The sequence below is a fragment of the Culex pipiens genome, chromosome 1 (assembly GCF_016801865.2).
Source record: "Culex pipiens pallens isolate TS chromosome 1, TS_CPP_V2, whole genome shotgun sequence".
NCBI classification, from domain to species: domain Eukaryota; kingdom Metazoa; phylum Arthropoda; class Insecta; order Diptera; family Culicidae; genus Culex; species Culex pipiens.
Window position 1 is genome coordinate 64,141,878 of NC_068937.1, and position 23,714 is coordinate 64,165,591.

A 23,714-nucleotide genomic window follows, 5' to 3' on the forward strand; every position below is an offset into this window, starting at 1 on the left:
CCATAGTGATACAATCACTTGCGAAAACACCGCTGTTCGGTCCGATCGTCCAGTCTCCAACGTTGTGCTTACTTGCAGGGACGTCCGGGACAAGAAAACGAACGAATCTACGACGGCGGACGAGGACACCACTGGGAGGACGGTACAATAAAATAAAACACGGCGACTTTCTTGGTCCCCAAGAGACGACCAGCCTCAACGGGTGTCAAAACGCAACAGATCTGTATTCACAATAATTACAATCAAAACGTAAACAAATCCAGTCCAGAGTTGTCCACGACCCAACACCGCTGTAATTTATATTTAGCATTTACCGCCGGATCCTGCGACTTGATCTCGCCGGCTTCATTTTATCCACCTCGTTCTCTTCACTTCGGCGACAGGAAGTCCTTCTGGAACATTCATCATCTTTACCTTTGTAGTCTTCCACTTGGATGATTTCGTACCGATCGAGGCAGAAAAAGTCCTCATGTCGGTGAACTGCAGCAAAACACGTCGCGAAACGTCTAGATTGAACATCAGTCCACCTTGGTACTCGTCAACGGCGCTCACACAATCCAGTCAGATTTCCAGCCGGTTCTGCGGAATGACATTTGTACATGAACCGGATAGTGACCGTGTGTACGTCATTGGCGGCGGTCAACTCGTCCAACAATCGCTGCGCACCGCCATAATCCTTCTTGTTGACATTGTCAATCTCCTGATCCTTCAAGTCCATTATGTTCAACCAAAGCAAAGAAATCTTCATCTGCAGACTCTTGTCCGGGTTCTTTTCCAAGTACTCATCCACCAACGATCGCGACGTGTTGGAAACGACCGCTCGCGAGAGTTCCAAAATACCGTTGATCAAATCCACACAGAATCGGAACCGCTCCCACCAACCGCTCAAAGATGGCCACAATCGTCTTCACGTTGCCCTCGCCAAGTTTGACAACATTTCCGCCAGCACCTTCTTCAAGTTCTTCCGACCGACCTCGTCACCCAGATCGTACGACGCCACAATCTCTAGCAGCACCTGCATCATCGACTGGAAGTACATCTTCTGTAACTTGTCCGTCGTCATCGACGGATCGTACGCCAGCTGCCGGATGTAGTTGCACAGCGTCGGCGTGTCCGCAAAGCTGCAACAGAGCAACGTTATTACAACAATTTAGATAAATTCCCTGAAAAACTCACGTCTTGATGTAGTTGCAAAACGCTGTCAGATCCACCATGTACGCGTCCAGCTCGTACGACTCGGTGTGCTGGAGGATCTTGAGCAGCGCCTGCCAGCAGATTGCCGTCTCGATGGTGAGGTTCTTCAGCGGGATCGTTTTGTCCTCCTCGCGCAGCCCGAGCATCGTGGTGGCGTCATTGATGCCGTATTTACTGCGAGAAAATTGCTTACTTAAACAAAACCTACCTTTTACAAATGTTTTGAGATACTCACGTAAAGATCTCCCCCAGCACAAGCTTGGCCGTCTTCGCGAATCGTTCCATCTCCTTCTCGTCCGCGTCGATTTTGAGCACCTTCACGAACGCCACAGTTGCAACCCAGCGACGTTTTGACCGCTTGGCGGAAAATCGGCGACACGTCCGACTCTATTAGAAAACAACATCTCAATCTGAACCAGCAAATTCTCTAACGCCGATTCCTTCTTCTCGTAGAACTGCCGGACAACACAAAGCAACGTCGAAAGGATCGCAAAGACGTATCGATCACGCACAACAGCTGAAGCAACGAATTCGTTGAGATGTCCTAAGAATTGACCAAATCAGCCAGAAATCGAAGCGCGTACCGGGTCGCCTCCTCCTCCGTCCTCCAGATTCTCCTCTTCGCGCTCGTCAGCCCCACAAACATCGAGTAGATCGAACACTTTTCCGGCTCTTTTATCGGAAAAAACCGCAAAATCTTGTTCCGGAAGTTGCCCAAATCCGACTACAGCACTGCTATTTTTGCCCACCCTCAAGATCAACGCTTCCATCTCCTGGTTCTCGAGCACCCGGCGACGTTTACGGGATTGTTCTGGAACGAAATCAACAAAAACAAAAACTTTGTATCTTGCACCACACTCACCGAAAACTCTCGCCGTAACGAGGGTCAACTTACCTCGCGTGGCGACGATTCATGGCTCCTTTTCGAGAGAGGCACTTCCCGGACGCGAAACAACCAAATGCACGACGGAACGAACCGGATTCAAACGAAAATACGCGCACCAGCAAAAGAAATCTTTCCGCAACTCGACGGATTTGTTTTGTTTTGATCGCCTGCTGCGATTTGACCGTCTTCAAAGTAATCAATTTTGGGTAGTGTACACACAAATAGCGCACGGCACTTATCTAGATAAGATGGGTGAGAATGAAACCCAGTCAAGAATATGCTGATTCTGATTCTGCCAGAATCCTGCTAGAATTCTAATACAATATCCAGCTCTTTTAAATTTTGCCAAAAGCAGAAGAAGGAATATTAAAATGACATCTAGAAGTTCTAGAACTGTCAAGGATGGAAGGGAAGAAAAAGATAAGGGAAAAGAAAAGTGGATTAAATTTTTGTTTACCGCATTTAAGTTTACGCGCTGCGTAAGTTTGTTTTTTTTTTTAAATCCGCTCAACCTGAACGTTTGATCAAAGTGTCGTCGTGTTTGTTTTGCCCGGTTTGTCCGGCATTTGCCTTCCCAGCAGTGATAAATTCACCAGTCCCGGCCTGGCTGTTATTGCCACCGATCCCGCACTCGCAGTGTCACCCATCAGCTTGCCATCATCGACATGTAGGTCCAGTCCGATGGCTTACCCGACGTGCGGTGCAATTATCGACTCCAACAAATGCTGCAGATGCGGATCTTAATCCGTAAGGATCTGGGCCTGAGCTGCTTGGTGGATTCGAAACGGGCGACCCATCGCACATTTCCATAGCGTTTAACAGTAGTTCTACGACCTTAATGAAGATTACAAATTTTGCCAAACCTGATAATTTTCTTAAATTTCGGTTTGGATGGAAATGCTTTTGCAAATCTGGAGCAACATTTGAAAGGGGCGGTACGACATTGCTCTTACGGATTGTTGTAAATCATTTGAACTTTAACATAACTTTATGTTTTAAGGTAACCATTTCAGCAAACTTCCGCAAATAGTTTTTAAAGTTATGAAGAAATTTTTGAATCATTACAAACTTTTTAATAACCTTAATAATTATGGTGACCATTTGACAAATAGTCGTCAAGGTCCGCAATTCGAACCATTTGAACTTTAAAATTACCTTATGATTTAGGGTAACCATTTGAGAAAACATCCGCAAATAGTTATTTAAAGTTATCAAGAAAATTGTTGACCATTATGAACATTAAAATAACTCTATTACGTATGGTAACCATTCAACAAATAGTTGTCGAGGTCCGCCAAATAACATTATTACAAATGGTGACTATATCTCGTAAGGTTATTTTAAGTTCCTCATCACAATCGATATAGTTTTCGTTTATCCGGGCCGCATAAACGAGAACCTTAAAAAAACTTTTTGTTAAATAGTTTTGTCACCATTTCAGAGATCGTAACCACAATTTGAAAAATGGTAGCAAAACCTTAAAAATACCATATCGGAAATGGTACCCTACCATTTATCATAAAGTTCGACCATCTGAATTGAGGGTGGTTAGCAACGGTAACCTTAAAAATCCCCGAACAACGTTTCGTCAAATTACCATTTGTGTAATGGTAAAAATAAAGTCAATTTTCGCGAAAAAGCGACCTTTTTCTATCGGTTTTTACTGTTTGAGAAATGGTTTTTAAAAAGTTTTTTAAGGTTTTTCTTAAAAAATTTAACCTTGCGTCTACTATTTTAGAAAGGGTTTGTAAATGGTTTTTTAGGGTTTTTCTTGCTATTTTTACCTATCGCTACTATTTTGGAAATAGTTTTCATATGGTTATTTAAGGTTTATCCTACATTTTTTCGCAGTTTCACTATTTGAGAAATAGTTTTTAAATGGTAAATTGAAGTTTATCATACAAATTTACTACTTTAGAAATAGTTTTGAAATGGTTTTTAAAAGTTTTTCTTACATTTTTTACCTACCTATTTTTTACAGTATTGTTCACTTTTTGACGGATGGTTCACAACAATAATATTTAAACTTTAGCGGCGATGTCGATTCTGTTTAGTTGATCATACTGCCAAAATCGTCCAAACCTGAAAAAGTAAGAAGAAAAAAATCACAAAGTATCAAGTTGAATATAATATTCAAACAAATATCATATGTACTTATCTGATTATTCAGATTGCTTGATGCCAATCGTTTGTTTGCTTGGTCGCATCCTCGGCGGAACAATATTGTCGGCCGGCTGCCGGCAAAATCTCTTTTGATTACCGATCGAGTTCTCCAGCACCAGCTGTTCCGTTTTTATCAAGTTCTCCACGGCGCTGAAATGATCAACAAGAAAAATATAAACAAAGTATTTTGTAAATCAAATGATTTGTTTGAAAATTATACCTGCGTACAAAACGTAAACAACAACCAGCCGCACAAACGATTCACATCAGACTGTTTTTGCCTGCGCACTGCGCAGTGCGCTTGCCTGCGAAAGAGCAGGTAACGGAGCGTAGCGAGAGAAGAGAAAAGAGAGAGCGCGCAAGGCAAATTCAATTTTGCGTTGAATCCAAAATGTTGTTAACTACTAAATTGATTTAGAAGTACAAATATTGCCTAAAGAATTGGAATTAATAAACCATAATTTAAGACATGAGATTTTGCAATCTGCATTCAAAGAAAGGCGAGCCCTTGCGTTTGTGAAAGTTGCGCTTCCTTTGATGGTTGGCGTAAATTATACGAAACCAAGAATAACGGAGGTTCTGAAACTCAATTTCGTAGGGGTAAACGCCCTATTTGTATAAAAGATCACACTACACCTCCACATCATCGATTCCGTTGATGCTAGAGAACTGAACCGTAATTCCGCTGGTCAATCTAACCGATCTGACACTGTGCAATCAGCAGCTCTAAAGGGGTGCCTTTGCGAATATCGTCTTTCGATGGCAGAGAGCAGTTCAAACGAATTTACTAACTTCCGCTCATCACACTCGGAACATTCCGTCATCTGGGGCGAATCGGGACTAGAGTCGGGACCCAGCGCTGCCATAGTGATACAATCACTTGCGAAAACACCGCTGTTATTCAAACAACGCGAGTCCAAGGCGAAACAGCTGAAACACTTAACACCGGATCCTGCGACTTAATCTCGCCGGCTTCTTTTCATCCACCTCGTTCTCTTCACTATGGCGACATTCAAATCGTCATCATCCTTACCTTTGTGTCTTCCACTTGAATGATCTCGTACAGATCGAGGCAGAAAAAAGCCCTTATGTCGGTGATCTGCAACAGAACACGACGCGAAACGTCCAGATTGAACATCAGTCCACCTTGGTACTCGTCAGCGGCGCTCGCATTACCCCATTCAGATTTCCAGCCGGTTCTGCGGAATGAGCTTCGGCGCGGACGGATCAAAGTTCTTCCGCCCCATCTCTATAATCTTCAACACTTTCATAATTCGCTGGAAGAAAATGTTGTAGAACTGGATGCTTGCAGACTTCTGCTAGTTCCTTTTGTACATGAACCAGATAGTGAACTTGTGTACGTCATAGTCGCGGTCAACTCGTCCGACGCTCGCTGCGCACCGCCATAATCCTTCTTGTTGAACTTGTCCATATCCTGCTCCTTCAAGTTCATTATGTTCAACCGAAGCGAGGAAATCTTCATCTGCAGACTCTTGTCCGTGTTCTTTTCCAAGTACTCATCCACCAACGGTCGCGACGTGTTGGAAACGTCCGCCCGCGAGGGTCCCAAAATTGCGTTGATCAAATCCACACAGAACCGAACCGCTCCCCGACGTCACCCACCAACCGTTCAAGATGGCCATAATCGTCTTCACGTTGTTCTCGCCAAGATCGCCGCAAGCCAACATTTCCGTCAGCCCTTTCTTCAATTCTCCCGACCGACCTCGTCACCCAGATCGTACGACGCCACAATCTCCAGCAGCACCTGCATCATCGACTGGAAGTACATCTTCTGAAGCTTGTCCGTCGTCATCGACGGATCGTACGCCAGCTGCCGGATGTAACTGCACAGCGTCGGCGTGTCCGCAAAGCTGCAACAGAGCAACGTTATTGAAACAGTTTAGATAGATTCCCTGAAAAACTCACGTCTTGATGTAGTTGCAAAATGCCGTCAGATCCACCATGTATTTACTAGAGACCCTAAATAGGGAGACTGGTTAAGCTGGCTAAATCGATCTGGCAACGTATGTTTTGAGCTTGGCAACACTGATAAGTTTTGCTGGGCGTAAAGGCAAATGCTCGTTTGGATACGTTTGGTACGTCAAATTCACTTCGACCAGTCTCCCTAATTAGGATCTCTAGTATTTACTCGTCCGACTCGATGTGCTGGAGGAACTCGAGCAGCGCCTGCCAGCGGGTTCGTTTTGTCCTCCTCGCGCAGCCCAAGCATCGTTGTGACGTCGTTGATGCCGTATTCACTGCCAGAAAATGGCTTACTTAAACAAAACCTACCTTTCCACCCAGTCACGAAATATTCTAGCAGAGCTGGTTCTCTCAGAATCTTGCTAGAACGATGGAACATTTCTGCTAGAAAGCTATATAAATGTACAGCTCTGTAAGAACTCTGCTAGAATCCTGCTAGAACGTCATGACTGGGCAGAACTTCGAGACCCTTTGATTTTGAGGTAAAAGTGAAATAACTTTTTTTGAGCGTGTTTGACGTCTAAATCTGTCACACACGGGGCATCGCGTTTACGTCCTTTTTTTTGGAGTTTGCACAGTTTCTACCGTCGGTTTCTACTTGGAATCGCTGCCACGACTGGTCCACCTAGATTTCTTCGGGTGGCGCACGTTCCGGTCGAGCTGTTTCCGGTGCTGGTGGACGAAGAAATCCTTAAGAAAGTGCGGAAAAATGCGTTGGCAAACAGACAGGGACGCGTGCATATGTGTTTGAGTGTTTCTTTCCGCTTATCGGACAGTTCCTCCGAGGTTAGATCGGTCACGATGACTTTGCCCATTATCTGCAGGACACAGTTGCACACCGCGTAATATTCCAGGTTCAACAGTTCGTCGCTCAGCGTGGATAATTGTGGAATGATAAGCTTCGGAGCGAGCAATTCCAGCTCCAGCAAAAACTTGCTTTGCCGTTTGGCTGTCGGCCGCGTCCATGCTGAGCCGCTCGATCAGTTCCTCGATCCTTGAACACAGCGGGTAGATCTCTTCGTATAGCAGCATCACGCCGCCAGCGATCGGCGCAATAGACGCTTCGCAGTGCTCCAGAATCTGCAGGATTCGCACCGGAAAGGACAATGCGTGATTGTAGCGATTGATGGCCGTACCCGGAATTTAAAATATGCCGTCCACCAGGCTGCGGTTCTTGACGTACGACTGTTCCAGCGCAATGTCGCAGATTACGCTAAAAACGAAAATTTGTGATCGTCACAAAATAATTAAACGAAATATGCTCCGACTTACTCACCAAACGACTCCTCGGAACAGATTGTACAGCTGCACGATGCCCAGTTCCACTTGTTGTCCCAGTCCAGCACCTCATCCTGCTCAATGTCCGTTCTACTTCTCCCTCACACTTCTTCACCAACCAACGCTGACCTTGGCCACGTTGAAGTGAGCATTGATGGCCTTCACGAGACCGCCGAGCAAGTACATCAAAATTTTGACCGTATTCAGCGCCGGCAAACGGTCTGCCTGCGACAGTTCTGACTGAACCAGCTCATCCGAGACCTTCGTCCCGAACCGGTCAATTGCGATAAACAGCAGATCGTACGCGCGCATCAGGGTCTTTCCCGACAGCTGGCCCATATTGTCGTCAAAGTGGTCAAAGATGCCGAACGGATGACTGTTGAGGGCGGACCAGGCCGCATTCAGCTCATTCGGAACGCGCCCACGCAATTGTTGTTCTTGTCTGAGCTGAGCAGCTCGCAGTTTACCTGCAGGATCACAAACTGTCACTCTATTGTGGGAGTTTCCGGTCGGCGATGTCGGAAGTGGGAATCACACGAAAATCGAATTCTGCAACGAAACAATTGGCCAGAACCAGCCACCACTTGCACCACCACCTAAAGTTTCGCAGCCGCAGCAGCGACAGCTTTTTGTTTTGACGGTTTTGACAGATGTTGAAAAGGGGGTTTGGCCATTTATGTCGACTGATTGATAAAGTCGATCTTTATTATGCAATGTTGGATACAAGCTGGCGGGCATTAAAACTTGGATGCAACCAACGACTTTAAAACACGTGAATTTTTTTTTTGAAAATGCAGTCTAAGAAAATTGACGAAAATTGACGGTTTAGTTAAAAATAATTAAACAAAAAAATAAGGTCATGTAGTTGAATGTTGATGTCACCAACAAATTTTGGCCCAAGTAGGATGCTATGAAACTATTTTTTTTTTTCAACTAAAATTATGTACATACTTCATTCGCAATTCGCAATTTTCAGTGTAAGAACGGGCCTTGACCGATCTTATGCACCAGGTTCCCGACGAACACGCACTGCCCTTACACCTACATCTCACCCTTGCTCTGAGTCAGTACGAGCAGCACGCTAGAACACGCTTTGAGTGTTCGTGCCAGGCATGCACACCTTCTTTTCCGGTTACGCATTTTAACTCGGCCGGGGGTGGTACATTACGTAGGGTTTGATGTAAGTATAAGCGCCTAACCATTTATAGTGTGCCTATCAATTTTCAGTAAAGCAAAAAACTGTTTAATTTTTAGTTTGAATTCAAAAACTAATTGTTATTTTACTGTGTATTGTTTTCTCCTGAAATCTTTCCTAGTGTTCCCAGTAAGAAATACGGGGCCGATCGGGTCTGATCGTAAGAACGACGATCAGACCTACAGGGGCCGATGCGGGTCTGATTTTGAGACACGCATCAGACCCGAATCAAGGTATTTTGCACCCGAAACGTCAACCTGTCAAGGTTGTTCGAACATCGCGAGAGGCCTACGTGCGGGGCCGATGTAAGAACGACGTCATGGTGAAAAATCGGACGCGCGTCAACCCCGTTTTTGTGTTCTTCTTCTTCGTTTTTTCGCAGCTGTCATTTGATTTATTTGTTTGGATTGAAAGTTTGTTGCTGTTGTTTATGTTTTTATTTAGATTTCCTCGTTTTTTCTTCAAATTACATAGATTTTCGTGAAAAATACTTTATAAACTACTACTATAACACAGTAAAAAACAAAAGTTGCAATCTGCGGGCATCCGTTAGTCCAAAAACTGGAGTGACTTCATGTCATGGTTCTTTGCAAATTTCTGGCAGGTTGGCCTATTTTTCCCGGTAGTCGTGCTTGGTGTTCCGGCGTACCGGGTTGCACAAAGGTTGGCCATCGTTTCCGCCGGTTCTTATCTGTGCAGTTTCCGACAGGACATAAACCGTGGATGTTACGGAATGGCCGTTAGTGACCGGATCAGGGATGCCGGCTTGATTTTCAGTTCCTTTGGCTGCCGGGTGTTCCGCCTTGCTGCTTGCTGGACTGCTAGGGGTGATTCCTTTCTAGGGATGCCAGGAAGCCGGGCGCTATCTGCTGTTGATATGCTGTGGAGAAGAATTAAATTTATTTATGTTTTTCGTTAACAGATGATAACTCACCACTCATAAACTGTCTACAGTTTCCTTCGCCTTGCCGGTACGGACCACGATTTGCCTTTTTGCCGCCCGCTTGGCCAGTCATTGATGTGCTGTCGTCCAGTCAGGCCACCGTTCCAACATCTTCGTGATCGTTTTTGGCACCAGTGAAGATGTTGCTCCACGATCGGAACTTGTTCTTGTACCTTGACGTATTCGAGTCTATTTGTGCAGTGTGCAGTTTGAGCATAAGGTTTCGTTTAACGTGCAGAGCGTCCGGCAGATTACGTTCGGTTCCGTTGAGGATATCCTTGGAGACACCATGGAGGAAATGGTGCATGTTTTGAGGTTAGGGTCCATCTTTTTGAGCTTGAACAGACTGGTACCGGTTCCGAGGCCCTTCTCAGTGGGTTTCTCCGTTTGGTTGACGATGGTTGCCGTAAGCACGAGCCAGCCGGTTGTTTCCGGTTTTACGCAGCTGGCGAATCGCCGTGCCGACATTCAACAGGAATTGTTGGGCCAGATCGGAGACGCCCATCTCAGTGAAAACATCTTCCGGCAATAGGGCAACCATATCGGCACACACCTTGGCCACATGTTCCTCCTGCAGGAGCTTGCTAAAGTCCTGATCGCCGACAATTTCGTTGGTCTGACTTTCGCCCTTTTTGTACTTCAGCGGACAATCCAACAGGACTCCTCGAACCACATACGCATCTTGAGTAGGGTTACGTCCTTTTTCTTCGTGACTCCACGTAGAATTGCGCTGGATGGCGGCCGGTGTTGCTTTTGGCGTAACGGAAGTTTGTAACAGGCAGCTTCTACTTTCTCCTGTCAACGAGGCGGCACGCCACCGATGGTTCCTCAGCTTCTTGATCGTCTGTTGACATCCTGGGGGGGGTCTTCGAAAATTCAGCGCGCGACCTTTTTTTTCATCTCCGGGCCGACGACCTGGTCGATCCACAGAACCCACCTATTATTTGACCTGGAAGAAGGAAAAATTAGTTCGGGTTGAGAAATGTGAAGAAAAGTTGTTTTACCTAAGCTCCCGCTGCACTGGTTTCGCTGCCATCTGCTGCACCTGGGCCATCCCCAAGGCCAAAAAGATCCGACTCCTGCTTCGAATCCACAGCCCTAAAGTACCGGAAATAAGCACGTCTAATGGCTGTTGTCGTGCCTCGAAAAGCATTGATTCAACTGCGGCGTTGTACGGTCACCGTCGCCGCCCATCTTGCTGGACGACTCCGGGCACGGATGCTGAAGCGATCGTCCTCCTCGGAGTCAATATGACGCTGCATGATCTCCCGGGGCAAATCTTCGTTGTCACCATCAGCCCGGTCGCTACGATCAATTTCCCGACGAGGCTGCTGGCCCGCTGTTTGAACCTTGCCCTTTGCTGGGTGTGAATGAACCGCGCTAAGTATCGCTCGTGCCGTCACCCTGCTGCTGCTACTGGGCCGGTGGCCGCCACCGCCGGTGATCGTCGGGATCCCGGTGCTGGTCTCGCTGCTGCATGTGCTCAACCATGGGGGTTGCGTTTGTTCGCGATGTCCACGACCGCCGCCTGCTCCATACGAGTCGCGTTATTTACCACCCGACTGCGTCAGCGGATGGTTTGATCCATGCCCCGCCGACACTGTTGTTTCGCATTCCACGATAGTCCCGGTGGTCGGTGGCGACCCGAACCTTCCATCTGCGTATTCGCTGCCACAATACATGAACGGTGGCATCAGCGCACGTAACTGCTACGGTAATTTAGCTTGCTCCTTTTGATGTCCCGGGCCCGCTTCTCGACGGATTCGTTTCCGGGTACCAGCTAGCAGTTTAGCTATCTTCATGGGATGCCACCGGAGTCGGCCACATGGAACGATCGTGCAGCTTCTGGAAGCCGGGTTGAGCTATTGACCCCAGTGGTTGGAGAGATTTTCCTCCTCCTTGTTGGTTGTTGAAGTGGTTGGTCAGCTTTTCAATCTTAGAACTTCGAACTAGATGTAATTCTTGCTCACCATAGTTGTTCCCAAACCTGAGCTCTAGCGCCAGCGCCGTCACTGGCCACGCTCCAGTAATGTGACGTTTCCTGCGCGTCGAAGGTGTCGGTCATTTTTGCGTTGAACTGACCGGCAAAAACGAGTTTGTATCACACCGGAACATTTCGCAGTATCGTCAACGTAGAGCGGGCACAAGCTGAAAAAGAATAACAACAATAATTCGGTTGAACCAGGGTTGAATTTGTGTTAGTCGTTACCAGGAGCGGCCGGAACTCACATTCAATCAGCGATCGGATTGACCAACCGAAGTTTTGCAGGTAGGAAATCGCTGCAAAATAAATTTCAGAAAACAGTTTACAAAAATGTTACAGAAAATTAACAAGTGTGATCATATTATGAAAGATCCTTGAATTTAAAATTCACCAGAATGGATTTGAGATGATTTTGCTGTTTGGAAAACCCCGTCACGCCTCGCCGACTCCCAATCATAACCTTCACCCTTATCGTTTTCTCCGCCATTCCGTCATCGGAGAAGTCCCGGCTGGTGCCGATGCTGCTGATTCTGGTCTGAGTATGACTGAATAAGTAATTAAGCTTGGAGTCGCTGATGATCTGGAGGGAGAGAGGAAAAGAATGCAGTTATGATTAATTGTTTAAATTAATTTGAACTTGTTCTCTCAAAATACACGAAATACAAACATTCCTAAGAACCTGTGTTGTCATGTTCCGTTTCAAAACGGAAGACACCAGCATGGCCTCCGAAGCCGCCGTGTTATTGAAATTGTCTCGATTTGACCAGCTCAAGTCACCCACTCCGACCATTTTGTCGCACACGTCCTGCAGATTGTTGGCCAGCGAGCGATGATTTGACGACCTTCTCCGCCCTCTTGACCTTGGTCGGTTTGCCGATGGCTAACGCTTTCGGCAACTTCTGCGCACTTCCGGACACCGAGTCGTTCGGCCTCGCGGTGCTCATCTTCACCACCAGCGGTTCCATTTCGACTAATCTAATTTCTGCGGCCAGATCCGCTTCCACCGGTTTGGGGACTTCGAAACGAAAAAGACGAGTTCCTAATGGTCCAGGTCTTAAAGATTGGCTTCCGGCTTATCTGCGGCCAACACTTTGTTGGTGCCTTCCCGTCATTCTTGACGGTGCCACGGAACTGTCATCGGAAGCTAAACTGTTACGATAGGTCTTACGCATATTGGCGGCCGGTGTCCTCTTGGGCGTGTTGGAAGTTTACTTCGAAGCACGACGCCGCTGCGTTCGGTGAACCTCGCCGGAACCACTTCAGCTCCCCATTATCCGTCTTTTGAACCGGCCGCCCCAAGTGATTCTGCGGATGTTCTCCGGATTAGACACAGCGGGACATGTCGCCCAATTCAGGAACCTACTGCCATTTCTACGCTTTCTGGAGTTGACGATCCAATCATTTGACCTGAAAAAGGAGAAGGTTAGTCCGGGTTGGAGGATTCCAAGAATTAATGCTGTACCTGCACTCCTGCAGCAATGGTTCCGCAACAACCGGCTGCTCCTTGGCCATCTCCAGGTGGTCAAGCGGAAAGGCCAAACGTATCCACGCTAAGCCCTGCGGAAGAAGTGTAAAACAACAGAATGCATGTTTTTATTTCTTATAAAAACTTTAAGATTTGGAAAAAAAAAACTTACCAGAAAAGCAATAACGGGGAAAACACGTTGTTCTCCAGTCGAAGAAAATCTTGTTTGACAGTTCCACCGAAAATTCGCAACCGTGTAAGACGGAGACAGAATGACGATCGAAACTTCGACGAAAAATTAAAATCATTCCGTCTCTGTCACTCTAACGCGCAGCATACCAATTCATCGAAAAATTCGAAAAACATCGTTGCCCTACAAAACATCGTGGGTTTACGGACTTTCGATCTGGGTTGAGTCGTGTTTATCTGTTGCTATTTCTTCTGTCGCGGTGTTTTGTTACAATGTTTTGAACCTAAGCATGTTATTAAAAAGTTTACCAAAAGTACAATAACGTTGTGTGTGACTTTGATCATTCAATATATTGAGTAAGGACTCAAACCTTACTTGTTTGAAGAAAAGGGCGTAGATTAAAACAATAGACAATAAAGGAAAGCAAACTACATAAAGTTCGATACTGAAAGAATAAGTGTATGTTGAAGGAAAGAAGAGTAAAAGCTGTATGAAGTAGATTAAAAATATAGGCAATAATTTATGAAAAAAGCTATCTGATAAAGGATAAATAATATCATATAAGCTTAGATAGCATTAATGACAACTTCAGGAGCCGATTGGGGATGTTAGGGAAAACACATAGCAGTTAAAACTGGCAAATTAAGTAGAGGAGACTTGACAGATAAGTGAAACAGGACTAAAGTAGTTGGAGATAAGAAGAAGAGATACTCCTAGTTGCGATGTTCTAGGTACATCCACAACAGTTCGTTCAACATGCTGTGGATCAAAACAATACCTTCTACAATCACAAATTACTTCCCTTTCCCACATTGCCGCTTTATGATGTAGTCCATGCTCTGCAAAGAAAGGGATGTTAGTAAAATATAAACACTATAAAATATCGATACAGTTACTTTCGTGAACCTGAGTGACATCAGGGTTTCTTATGTTGTTGCTGTTGTCTCCAGTGTGATAATATCACTCCAAAGTGGTTGTCGTGGTGCAATCGTTCTCCAACCGCAGGCCCAGACTCGACATGAAAATGGAAACAAACAAAAACAAAACAAAACAAAAAGATGCATTAGTATAAGAGAAACGAAAGATCATGCAATCAAAATAAAATGGTGGATAGTAAACAGAAGCAGAATTAGAAAATCAGTTATACATAATAAAGAAATAGAAGATAGATAGTAGCTGAAAGTGGAAAGAAGAGAAACCCCGTATTGCGATGTATCAGGTACATCCACAACAGTTAACTCAACATGCTGTGAATCAAAACAATACCGTCTACAATCTTCCCTTCCCACATTGCGCATCCCTTTCTTTTGGCCGTCTCTACTCTGACCCTCGCTGGTCAAAGGTTTACGAGTTCGTTTCCACAGGCCACCAGCAAGGTCACGTGTTGTCATCATGATGACGAAACCAAGCCAACGTGGAGGTAAGAAAATGGGTAACTTGCAAGAAACCAGAGCAGCTGTTTTGACCAAGGTCTAGGTCAGCTAACAGCACTACGGGTGTAGTTCCGCTCCTTCCAGGATGTTCCTCACCGGGTGTCAACCGAAAAGGTATCATTTCACCCTTGGCCTGCAACTAAAATTATGTACATACTTCATGTAGATTTAATAAAAAACATGGCATAATATAATATCTTCGCTTTAATTAGCCCCACCATCGTTGGGTAGATCGTAAACTTTTCCGGCAACATAGTCAGACAAAATCTAGTTCCGGAATTCGCCCAAATCCGACTCCAGTACCAACCCAACCCCACAATAAAAGTTTAATTCTTTCATTTGAAAACAAAACTTATTCAATTTTGGTAACAATTTTTCAAGTGGTTATTTAATGTTTCCATATGGTACTCGTGAATCAATATGAACCATTTGAACTTTAAAATTACCTTATGATTTTGGGTAACCATTTGAGAAAACATCTGCAAATAGTTTTTTAAAGTTATCAAGAAAATTGTTTACCATTACAAACATTAAAATAACTCTATTACATATGGTGACCATTTGACAAACAGTAATCAAGGTCCGCCAAATAACATTATTACAAATGGTGACCTTATCTCATAAGGTTTTTTTAAGTTCCACACTGCAATCGATATAGTTTTCGTTTATCCGGGAAGTATGTGGTAACTACATCTCTTTTAGTAGTAATATAGTTTGGACTATTCCCCCGATGGTTTTTGATTATGCGGGATTATATATTTAATTCAAACAAACTACGTTACCTTATTGTATGTTAAAGTGAACTGTATTTAAGAAAGCGGACGCAAAAATCCAAGAATTCACTTAGGTAAAACTAATGGAATAAAAAGTAAACTTAATTAAATAAATCTTTAGGAAGAACACTCGCACTATGTACAACTAACCTATTAAGGTAAAAGGCAAAGGCAAAGGTTAAAGTCACTAGTCGCGTCGCGCACTTCTTATCACCAGCCGTTCCGTTGGCAGAAAGAACGAGACCCGAAACTCTCATACCCAGGAAACCTCCGAAGTTCCGAGTCCCCGGAATATGGCGGCACCCGAGACGGGCTCACCAACGTTCAGTGTGACAGATCCCATTTGCTATAAAATTCCACGAAACGTGAGTCGTGAATATACACTCGCTTCGTCTGATACCGGTACGCGCGTTGCCTCAATCTAGATATTTATTTAATAATTTTTTTTTTATATTTATTTATTTACATTTTTTTTTATTTCTTTATTAACTTTAAGTTTAAACTAAAAAAATTAATTCGCAATAACGGAAAACGTTACATCACACCACCTCGTTTTATGAAAATTTGTTCAATTGAAAATTGAACAAATTTTCATAACCTAAAAACTAGCTGTGCACGGGATCCTGAACCGAAATTATTATCTAAAACTTATGTATACTAAATTTAGTTACTTCATTTCTCTCAGATAACAACTTAATTACTAGAGCTACTTTCACCAAAGATGTTCATACTATCAGTTTCTTTCGACTAATGTCTTTTTTCGATAAACAAATCTAACAACGCAAACTGGTTTGCCAAATTTCCTAATGGATCATATCCATCCTAGGAAAGAAGTTAAAAAGGTAAAGTAGAGTGATTGCTTCACATCGATCAAAATATCGACAAAACTTCAATCAAACTGTCCTCCAAACAGAACAAAATCACCTCAACTTAATCATAAGTCTAATGGTAATTTTTGTTCGACCTCAAAATTTTCAAAAATGCTTCAAATCCAAATTTAACGGAAAAATAAAATTTAAAAAAAAAATTCTTATTCTCAAACATTGTTCGATTAAACCTCGAATTTCCTCGCCGTGAACCGTGTTCATCCCTGCCGAAAAAAAATCATCGAAAAAACTGACAGCATAACCTTACACAGCCCTGTCCCGGAATGACAACGTCAAATCAGCTGTCATAACCAAAACAAGAGTGCCTCAAAAACAACGTGTGCCGCGTGTGGACTAAGAAAATCGAATTCAGCTGAAAAATTGGCACTTTTTCCCCCTGATTCTCTAAAACTGGAGAGTATTCGGTATAAATAGTTAATTATCCTAAAATTTATTAGATTGTTGTCTATTTACAGGTAACTTATCATACTAAATCAACAGGGAGAGCCGGAAAGATTTTTCGTTGCTGTTCTATAGTGTGTGTGTCACCTTCTACTACGTTCTAAAGATTTCACCAATACTACATACGGATACGGATGAATGAAATTTATGCTGCCCCAAGGGATTTAATCAATGAAATTTATGCTCAACGGCTTCAAAAAAGTGTTTCAAGAATACTCCTCAATGAATCTACGTCGACATGCTGAAAAGTTGGATCTAAACTTAAACGATTTATGAATGAAGAAAATGGTGAGCGATAGTGAATAATGTTTTTGTTTACTAATATAGAACTAAGTAGATTTTGCTGAGTTTATGTACAAATGTCGTTCCGACATTTCTAAGGCTAGGTAAAATAATGTAGCAATATTTACTAACCTAGTTTCAATAAGTTTGATTGTTTTATGTACATTTAAAACTTTTTTAAGAAAGTTGCATGGAAAATGCCCAAAATCTTGTCGTCTTTGTCTTTTAATTCGTAACTATCTCCGAGAACTCGATTCACGTAAGCTTCGACGTATTTTGGTCCAAGTTTGGCGCAAAAATCTTTCGATTTGTCCGATAATAAGGTACACTTCTTCAAAACTTTTTCTCCCACAACATAAGTTGGTGCTTTTGAGTTAGATCTTGTATTGTAATATTTCGCTTGTTTCTGGTAAGCTTCTGCTAAGTTTTTACGTACTTCTTTGTACAATTCTTCTCGTTCTTGTTCGCTTAGGGTGGTACTAGTTGGTGTGTTCATTTCTCGTAAATTTTCGTATTCCATTCCATTTGAAATCATGTTGCGACCAAATGTCAGAAAATAAGGTGAATATTTTGTCGATTCGTGTACTGAATTCCTAATCGCACAAGCGATTTGTTGAATGTTTTCCGCCCATGTTTTGTGATTTCCCTTCAAAGTGGCCCTGATTGCAGTTGTTATTACTTTGTTTACCCTTTCAGTGTTATTCACCTGTGGGTGGTAAGAAGGTGTAAGCCAATGTTTAACTCCGTAATGTTCTAAAAGTTTGGAAAATTCTTTTGACAAAAATTGTGTGCCATTATCGGATAAAACCATTTCCGGTACACCAAACAACAAAAATACCGTTTGTTCTAGAAAATGTACTAATGATGATGCTGTTGCCTGTCTAAAAGGTTGGACAAGGACGAACTTAGTAAACACATCAGTTAGAACGAGCAAACAAGTGCTTCTATTTCTACCTGACGCTGGAAAAGGCCCAACATAATCTAATGTTATGAATTGCCAAGGGTGGTCGCAGAATTTCTTTTGAGAACCCATAGCTGGAGTTGGATTTATGTTGATTCCTTTCGCGGTTTTGCATGGAATGCACTCGCGACAAAATTTCTTTGTTTCGGTAGGCATGTTTGGCCAGAAATAGGTTTCCCTGAGTTTGTTTAATGTTTTGTCGTATCCCAGGTGTGCTGAATCGTGAATTTTGTGAATGATTTCGGTTCGTTCGGACATAGGTGGATAATATTTCCATTCAAATCGTTTGTCCCTAAACGCTCCGGGTTCTTCGATGTATTTGTAAATACGTTCCCCAGAAACTCTAAAGCTCTTAAACTTGTCTGGGTCTTTCTGAATGTTCTTTCTGAGTTCGACGTAGTCTTGGTCAACGATCTGGACGGTCTCGATTCGCGAGAGGCAATCGGCTAGAACGTTATCTTTCCCTTTCCGGTATTGTAATACAAAATCGTACGATTGTAATTTTAAAGCCCATCTTAACAAACGAGAGTTCGCGTTCGCGGCGGAAATTGAGAACAACCAGGTAATACTTTTCGCGTCGGTAACCACGGTGAATGTCGATCCTTCAATGTAATGTCGAAAATTTTCCACGGCGAGAAGCACTCCTAAACACTCTTTTTCCGTCGCGGAATATTTCCTTTGCGTACTCGATAATTTTTTGCTAAAATAACCAATAATACGTTTTCCTTCGTCAAATTCTTGCATCAGAGCAGCACCCACGGCGAGCTGGGACGCGTCAGTCTCGATTAAGAACGGTCGCGAGTAATCGGGGTTTGATAAAACGGGGGCGGACGTTAATACAGATTTTAATTCACTCAACGCGTTGTTGGCCTCTTCAGACCACCGGAACTTCTTGGTCTTCTTCAATAAATCAGTTATTGGGGCAGTCACGTGACTGTAACGATGAATGAACTTCTGATAGAATCCCATTAGTCCCATTAATCTTCTCACTTCGCGGATGGTCTTCGGGCGCGGGTAATTGAGTATCGGTTCTAACTTGGCACTATCGATCGCGAGGCCGTTTTCAGTTAAAAGGTAGCCTAAATATCGCACTTGCTTTCGACAAAACCGGCTTTTTTCAACAGATATTGTTAAACCCGCTCGTTTGAGCCTACTCGCAACTTCATTCAGGAGCCTGAAGTGTTCGTTCAGGTCTTCAGTGGCGATAACAATATCGTCTAGATATATAAAAACATTTGGCTCCAAATCGAAGCCAATTGCGAGATTCATAACTCTACTCATCGTGAACGGCGCGTTTTTTAGGCCAAAAGGGACAACTTTGAACCTAAAAAGGCCTTTGGGCGTGCGGAAGGCAGTGTAGTTACGCGAACTTTCCCGAAGTGGTATTTGAAAGTACGCATCCTTTAAGTCAACTATACTAAAGTACTTCGCTTTCTGCAACCGGTGAAAGATCTCCGACATGTTCCTCATCGGGTAAGCGTCCTTCTTAGTGACAGAATTGATCCGGCGCGAGTCCAAACAAACTCGGATTTTTCCGTTCGCTTTCTTTACTGGAACCAGGGGACTGGCGAACTCGGTTGTACACTCCTCGATAACATCCAACGTTTTCCAACGCTCTAACTCCTGCTCGACGTTCTCCCAGATCTTCGGCGAGTAACGATACATCGGTAACTCCTTCATGTTGGTCCCTTCCACGAGTTCGATCTCGTGCTCAATGAGGGTTGTCCTCCCAAGACGACCTTCGCTGGTGCAATCGAACTGCCGCAGGACATCTTTCAGCTGACGTTTTTCCTCAACAGTCAACGGGTGTTCCGTTTCCACCGCGTCAATCAAAGCTTCCGGATCTTCTGGCAGCTCTAGCGTGGGAATGTCTAACGAATCGTCCTCTTCGGGTTGAGATTTCATATGGATCTGATCCTCATCCACGTCAAACTCCATGATGTGTATTGACAACGCAATGATCTCGTTGTCCGCCAACGCATGGTCATTCTCTACGCGTAGGCAGTTGACGTTAGGCGTATCGCTAAGCGTGGACGTCCACGTCAGGTCCAACTCCTCCGTCCTGTTGTTTGTGGTTATTACTGGTCGAATGTTAAACGCTTTCCAAAAATCCATTCCTAGAATTAATGGTTTCTTAATTTGAGGTACGACTAGTGTTGATACAACTTTAGTTTCATTTCCTAGCGTGTATGGAACGTTCACATAACCTAGGCAAGTGTGTTCAGTATCGTCGGCCGTGCAGACTTTGATATTAGATTTCAAAATTTTTAGTCCATGAGCTTCGATTAAGTTCAACGAGCTCATGACACTTATTCCAGCACCAGAATCAAGCAGTGCAACAATTTCTGAACCTAACACGTTAACTTTAATGTGTGGGCAAGCACTAGGATTAACCCTAATTTGTAAGACTGAGTTGTTATTTAAGTAAGTAGATTCCTCTTCGCTGGGAATTGTTTCTACTGGCGAGATGGTTGAATTCCCGATCAAGCATCCCGCCGCCAGTTTGTCGACTGATCTTGATCTTGATCTTCTTGGGATGTAGGGTAGTGATTCTTCTCACAAGTTCGAGCTGTTCGACCTAACTTCCCACAAGCATAACAGAAAACTAGTTTTGGTTTTGTACATTCTCTCCAAGCATGGCCGATGGCCTGGCAGTTCCAACAAACTGGAACCTCCGCTGTACCTGGTTGTTGTTGTTGATCTGAAGTTAGACGATCATTTGAAATATTCGCAGCTCTAGACTGACCACCAGGTGGTGCTGATTGTCTAGGTGTTCGCTGTTTCTGAATGGCGTTCACCTGAAATCCTTCATCGTCAGAATAATCACTTTCTTCCACGGTTAGATGATTAACATCATTCCTTGTTCCGTTTAGTGGCTTAAAAAAGAAAGGATCATTAGCGTCAATTTTGTGATTTAATTCAATCAAATGTTCCAAATCATCAACAGTAATTGTTGAAAGGCGCGAACGATAATGGGGCCTCATGTTTTCCCAAATTAGTTCAAATAAGGTATCTGGAGAAAATGGTCGAACTAGACATTGATTCAGTTTTTCGACCTCTGTTACGTAAGCAACAAACTTTTCTCCCCGTTTCTGTTTCAACTCCCTAATCTGAGCCCTAATTCCCCTGTCCCGGTTCGGGTTTCCGTACCTGAAACGGATTTCGTCTTCAAATCTAGACCATCTGGTGAAATTCTCCTCGCGCGTGAACCACCAGTCGTACGCTTCACCCTTTAATCGGTGATGTATGTTCCGAAGCAACTCGCCTTGTGACACGTCCTCGTGCCTGGCCAACTTTTTGATTCGATACAGAAAATCCTCTACCTGAATTGACCTGTTGTCACCTGAGAAGATCAGGTCCCAGTTCTCAACTCGCGATCTCCGGTACCCACGCCTGTGTCTGGATGCACTCGAACTACGGTCGGAAATGTCTCGTCGGTGTCGATTTCCGGAACGCCTCCTGTGTCGCCTTTGTGGACCATCTCGATCTGCGTGACCATCGGAACTGCTAAGGGATCTCCCTCTGTTGTTCCGGTGGCGGCTTACCACTCGTTTCTTGCTGGGTTGTCGTCTGACGTCACGACTCGAGCTGCCTGAACCGTAGTCACCTGAGCTATCGTAGCCCTGCTGTCTGTCGATATGAGACAGGTTACCTCCCCGGTTCACCTTTCTGCCCCGACCTTGATCATTATGGAATGATGTCCCGCCGAGACCACGACCATGATTCGAAAAGTTCTGTCTGCTATGTCCCGGTATCGGATCCGGTTCCGGTCCTTGAAAGATTTTTCGACCACGTCTCCACTTATCATATTCTCCCAGTCTGGGTTGTTTAGAGTCTCCATGGCTTTTATTACCCCTGGAATCTCTGTTTCTTCTACCCCTTTCCCTTTCGTCTTCACTGTTCGAATAATCTGACCAATCATTTCCCGTTCTGTTAAGCTTTTTTAATTGGCTCGCTTCGATAAAATCTGTAATTCTTTCCGAGGCGAGACTTAATTTGCTTAAAATTTGATCAAGTGATGCATTCAGTTTGGAGGAAACTCCCAACTTATCATCCTTGCTAGTAGGTTCATCTTTTTTCTTATCATTCTTCCCATCCTTCCCGTTTCCTTCTGATTCTAATCCCTCATCCTCACTGCTGTATTTGAATTTCTTTTTAAATTTTGTGAAAACATCTTCAATTTCCTTGATTAGGTATGTTTTATCAGTTTCGTCAAACTCAGATGCTGTTAAAGCATAATTGGTCCGAATTAGGTAATGTCGCAACCTTGAGAGAAGACGACGATCAAATGTAGTGTTCAATTTCTCAATAATTTCATCAACGTTTTTAATGATAATTGGTTTTTCATTTTCATAAAAATTAATTCCTTTGTATTTTGTTTTCTTCTCTCTGTCTTCGGTGAACAATCTTTTGACGAATAGTTGTTTTTGTTCTAATTTTTCATTTGGATAAATTTGTTTATTACGTAATTTAAGTTCAAAATTCAATTCTTCATCGTTCAAAGTTGATGTGGAGGGAAAAATGTACGATTCCATTTTCAAACTAACTAAATCTATAACTTTCTATTAGCCTAACTCGTTATATCAGTATGAAGATAATGTAAATTTAAAAAAAAAACTAATATTTAGAAAAAATGTTCAAAGATCATTTTCAATAGAAAGTATGTACAAATGAAAAAAAAACCTAACCACTAAAAAAAATGTATATATCTACAAAAAAATATCTTTGATACATGCGGAGAAGTCGCAACCTTTATAAAAAAAACTGAGAGAAATTTCATAACACTCCGATTTCGTTTAAATATGTACAGTTTCAAAAAAAAAAAAAAACAAACTGAAAAAAAATATAAAAAAAACAGTGGCACTTTCTTTTCCTATTCAAATATCATCCAACAAAAGCAAATTCTATGGAAAACTTTTTGCGTTGGGCGCCAATGTAACCGACCTAACCGTGCTATGAAGATTTTTGTAGTTTTAAACGCAGTGGCTTATGCGCCACTCTTGCCGAAACAAGAGGCCACCCGTCGTGTTAGTTGCCCGACATTAGCTCTCAGGGTCGTTAGTCGGCATACGGCTTTTACGCAGACGAAATTACCAAAAATAACTAAAATGGGATCTTATCAAATTGAACGTGTAATGACCCACGGAGATCTTCGATTCTGGTTCTTTCAGACAACGGAAAGTTAGGGAAAAAAGAAGGTATGATTTCAAAAAACGAAAACGAAAAGGTTATCAAGAGTGCACGTTCATAGAGATTTATTCAAGGTAACGCATGAGGGAAAAAAAAGAATAAATTCATGTTCGCAAAATCATGGTTTCACTGTGTATTTGCGGGATTCCATTTCCCGGAGCATAAAACTACCGCGAGAGTTCGAGCTAGACAATTGTTTGTGTGGGTAAGGGAAATGGGAGAGAGGAAACATGGCCATGATTCAAGGGTCTCTCACATACCTGCGCAGGGTTTTGTTGGTGTTGGTGCACATGCTGCTGCGAAGACGCCCGGCCGTCGAGGGCCGGCGAAAGCTGCTGATGCGATGTTCTGGTAGATGCTGGCAGTCTGGAGGTGTCGAGTTGGTTCCTCTGCTTTGGCGGGAATCCGCCGTCGAGCGACGCTCGATGCTGATTGGCCGTGCGGTTGATTCACGACGCCGAGAAGG

At 43.5% G+C, this 23,714-nt stretch overlaps 2 protein-coding genes and 2 pseudogenes across 2 annotated transcripts; all 4 read right to left on the bottom strand.

Moving 5' to 3' along the window:
* Window positions 1–326: 326 nt before the first annotated feature.
* LOC120426183 (uncharacterized) lies at window positions 327–3,395 on the bottom strand. The gene is made up of 4 exons (XM_039590897.2): window positions 2,090–3,395; window positions 1,430–2,005; window positions 1,177–1,368; window positions 327–1,121 (listed from the first exon to the last, which is right to left on the bottom strand). Exons 2-4 carry the CDS (start codon window positions 1,477–1,479, stop codon window positions 908–910), a joined length of 456 nt encoding a protein of 151 aa, XP_039446831.1. The 5' UTR covers window positions 1,480–2,005; window positions 2,090–3,395; the 3' UTR covers window positions 327–907.
* LOC120426175 (uncharacterized) lies at window positions 346–889 on the bottom strand (annotated as a pseudogene).
* A 2,307-nt stretch (window positions 3,396–5,702) lies between the features above and the next one.
* LOC120426174 (uncharacterized) lies at window positions 5,703–8,029 on the bottom strand (annotated as a pseudogene).
* Window positions 8,023–23,540, bottom strand: LOC120426187 (uncharacterized). Its single transcript, XM_052711693.1, is given in 12 exon segments — window positions 8,023–9,579; window positions 9,634–10,486; window positions 10,531–10,591; window positions 10,647–10,771; window positions 10,824–11,351; window positions 12,018–12,206; window positions 12,427–12,698; window positions 12,990–13,033; window positions 13,089–13,183; window positions 18,818–18,992; window positions 19,485–20,120; window positions 23,509–23,540. Coding segments are annotated over 11 exon segments (2,631 nt in total). The 3' UTR covers window positions 8,023–9,579; window positions 9,634–10,012.
* Between the last annotated feature and the right edge of the window lie 174 nt (window positions 23,541–23,714).

Coding starts and splice junctions, on each gene's coding strand:
- LOC120426183 (XM_039590897.2), bottom strand. CDS start 1,479: ATGGAACGATTCGCGAAGACGGCCAAGCTTGTGCTGGGGGAGATCTTT. Junction 1,369..1,429: donor GTGCTGGGGGAGATCTTTAC/GTGAGTATCTCA, acceptor ATTTTCTCGCAG/TAAATACGGCATCAATGACG. Junction 1,122..1,176: donor TTTTGCAACTACATCAAGAC/GTGAGTTTTTCA, acceptor GCTCTGTTGCAG/CTTTGCGGACACGCCGACGC.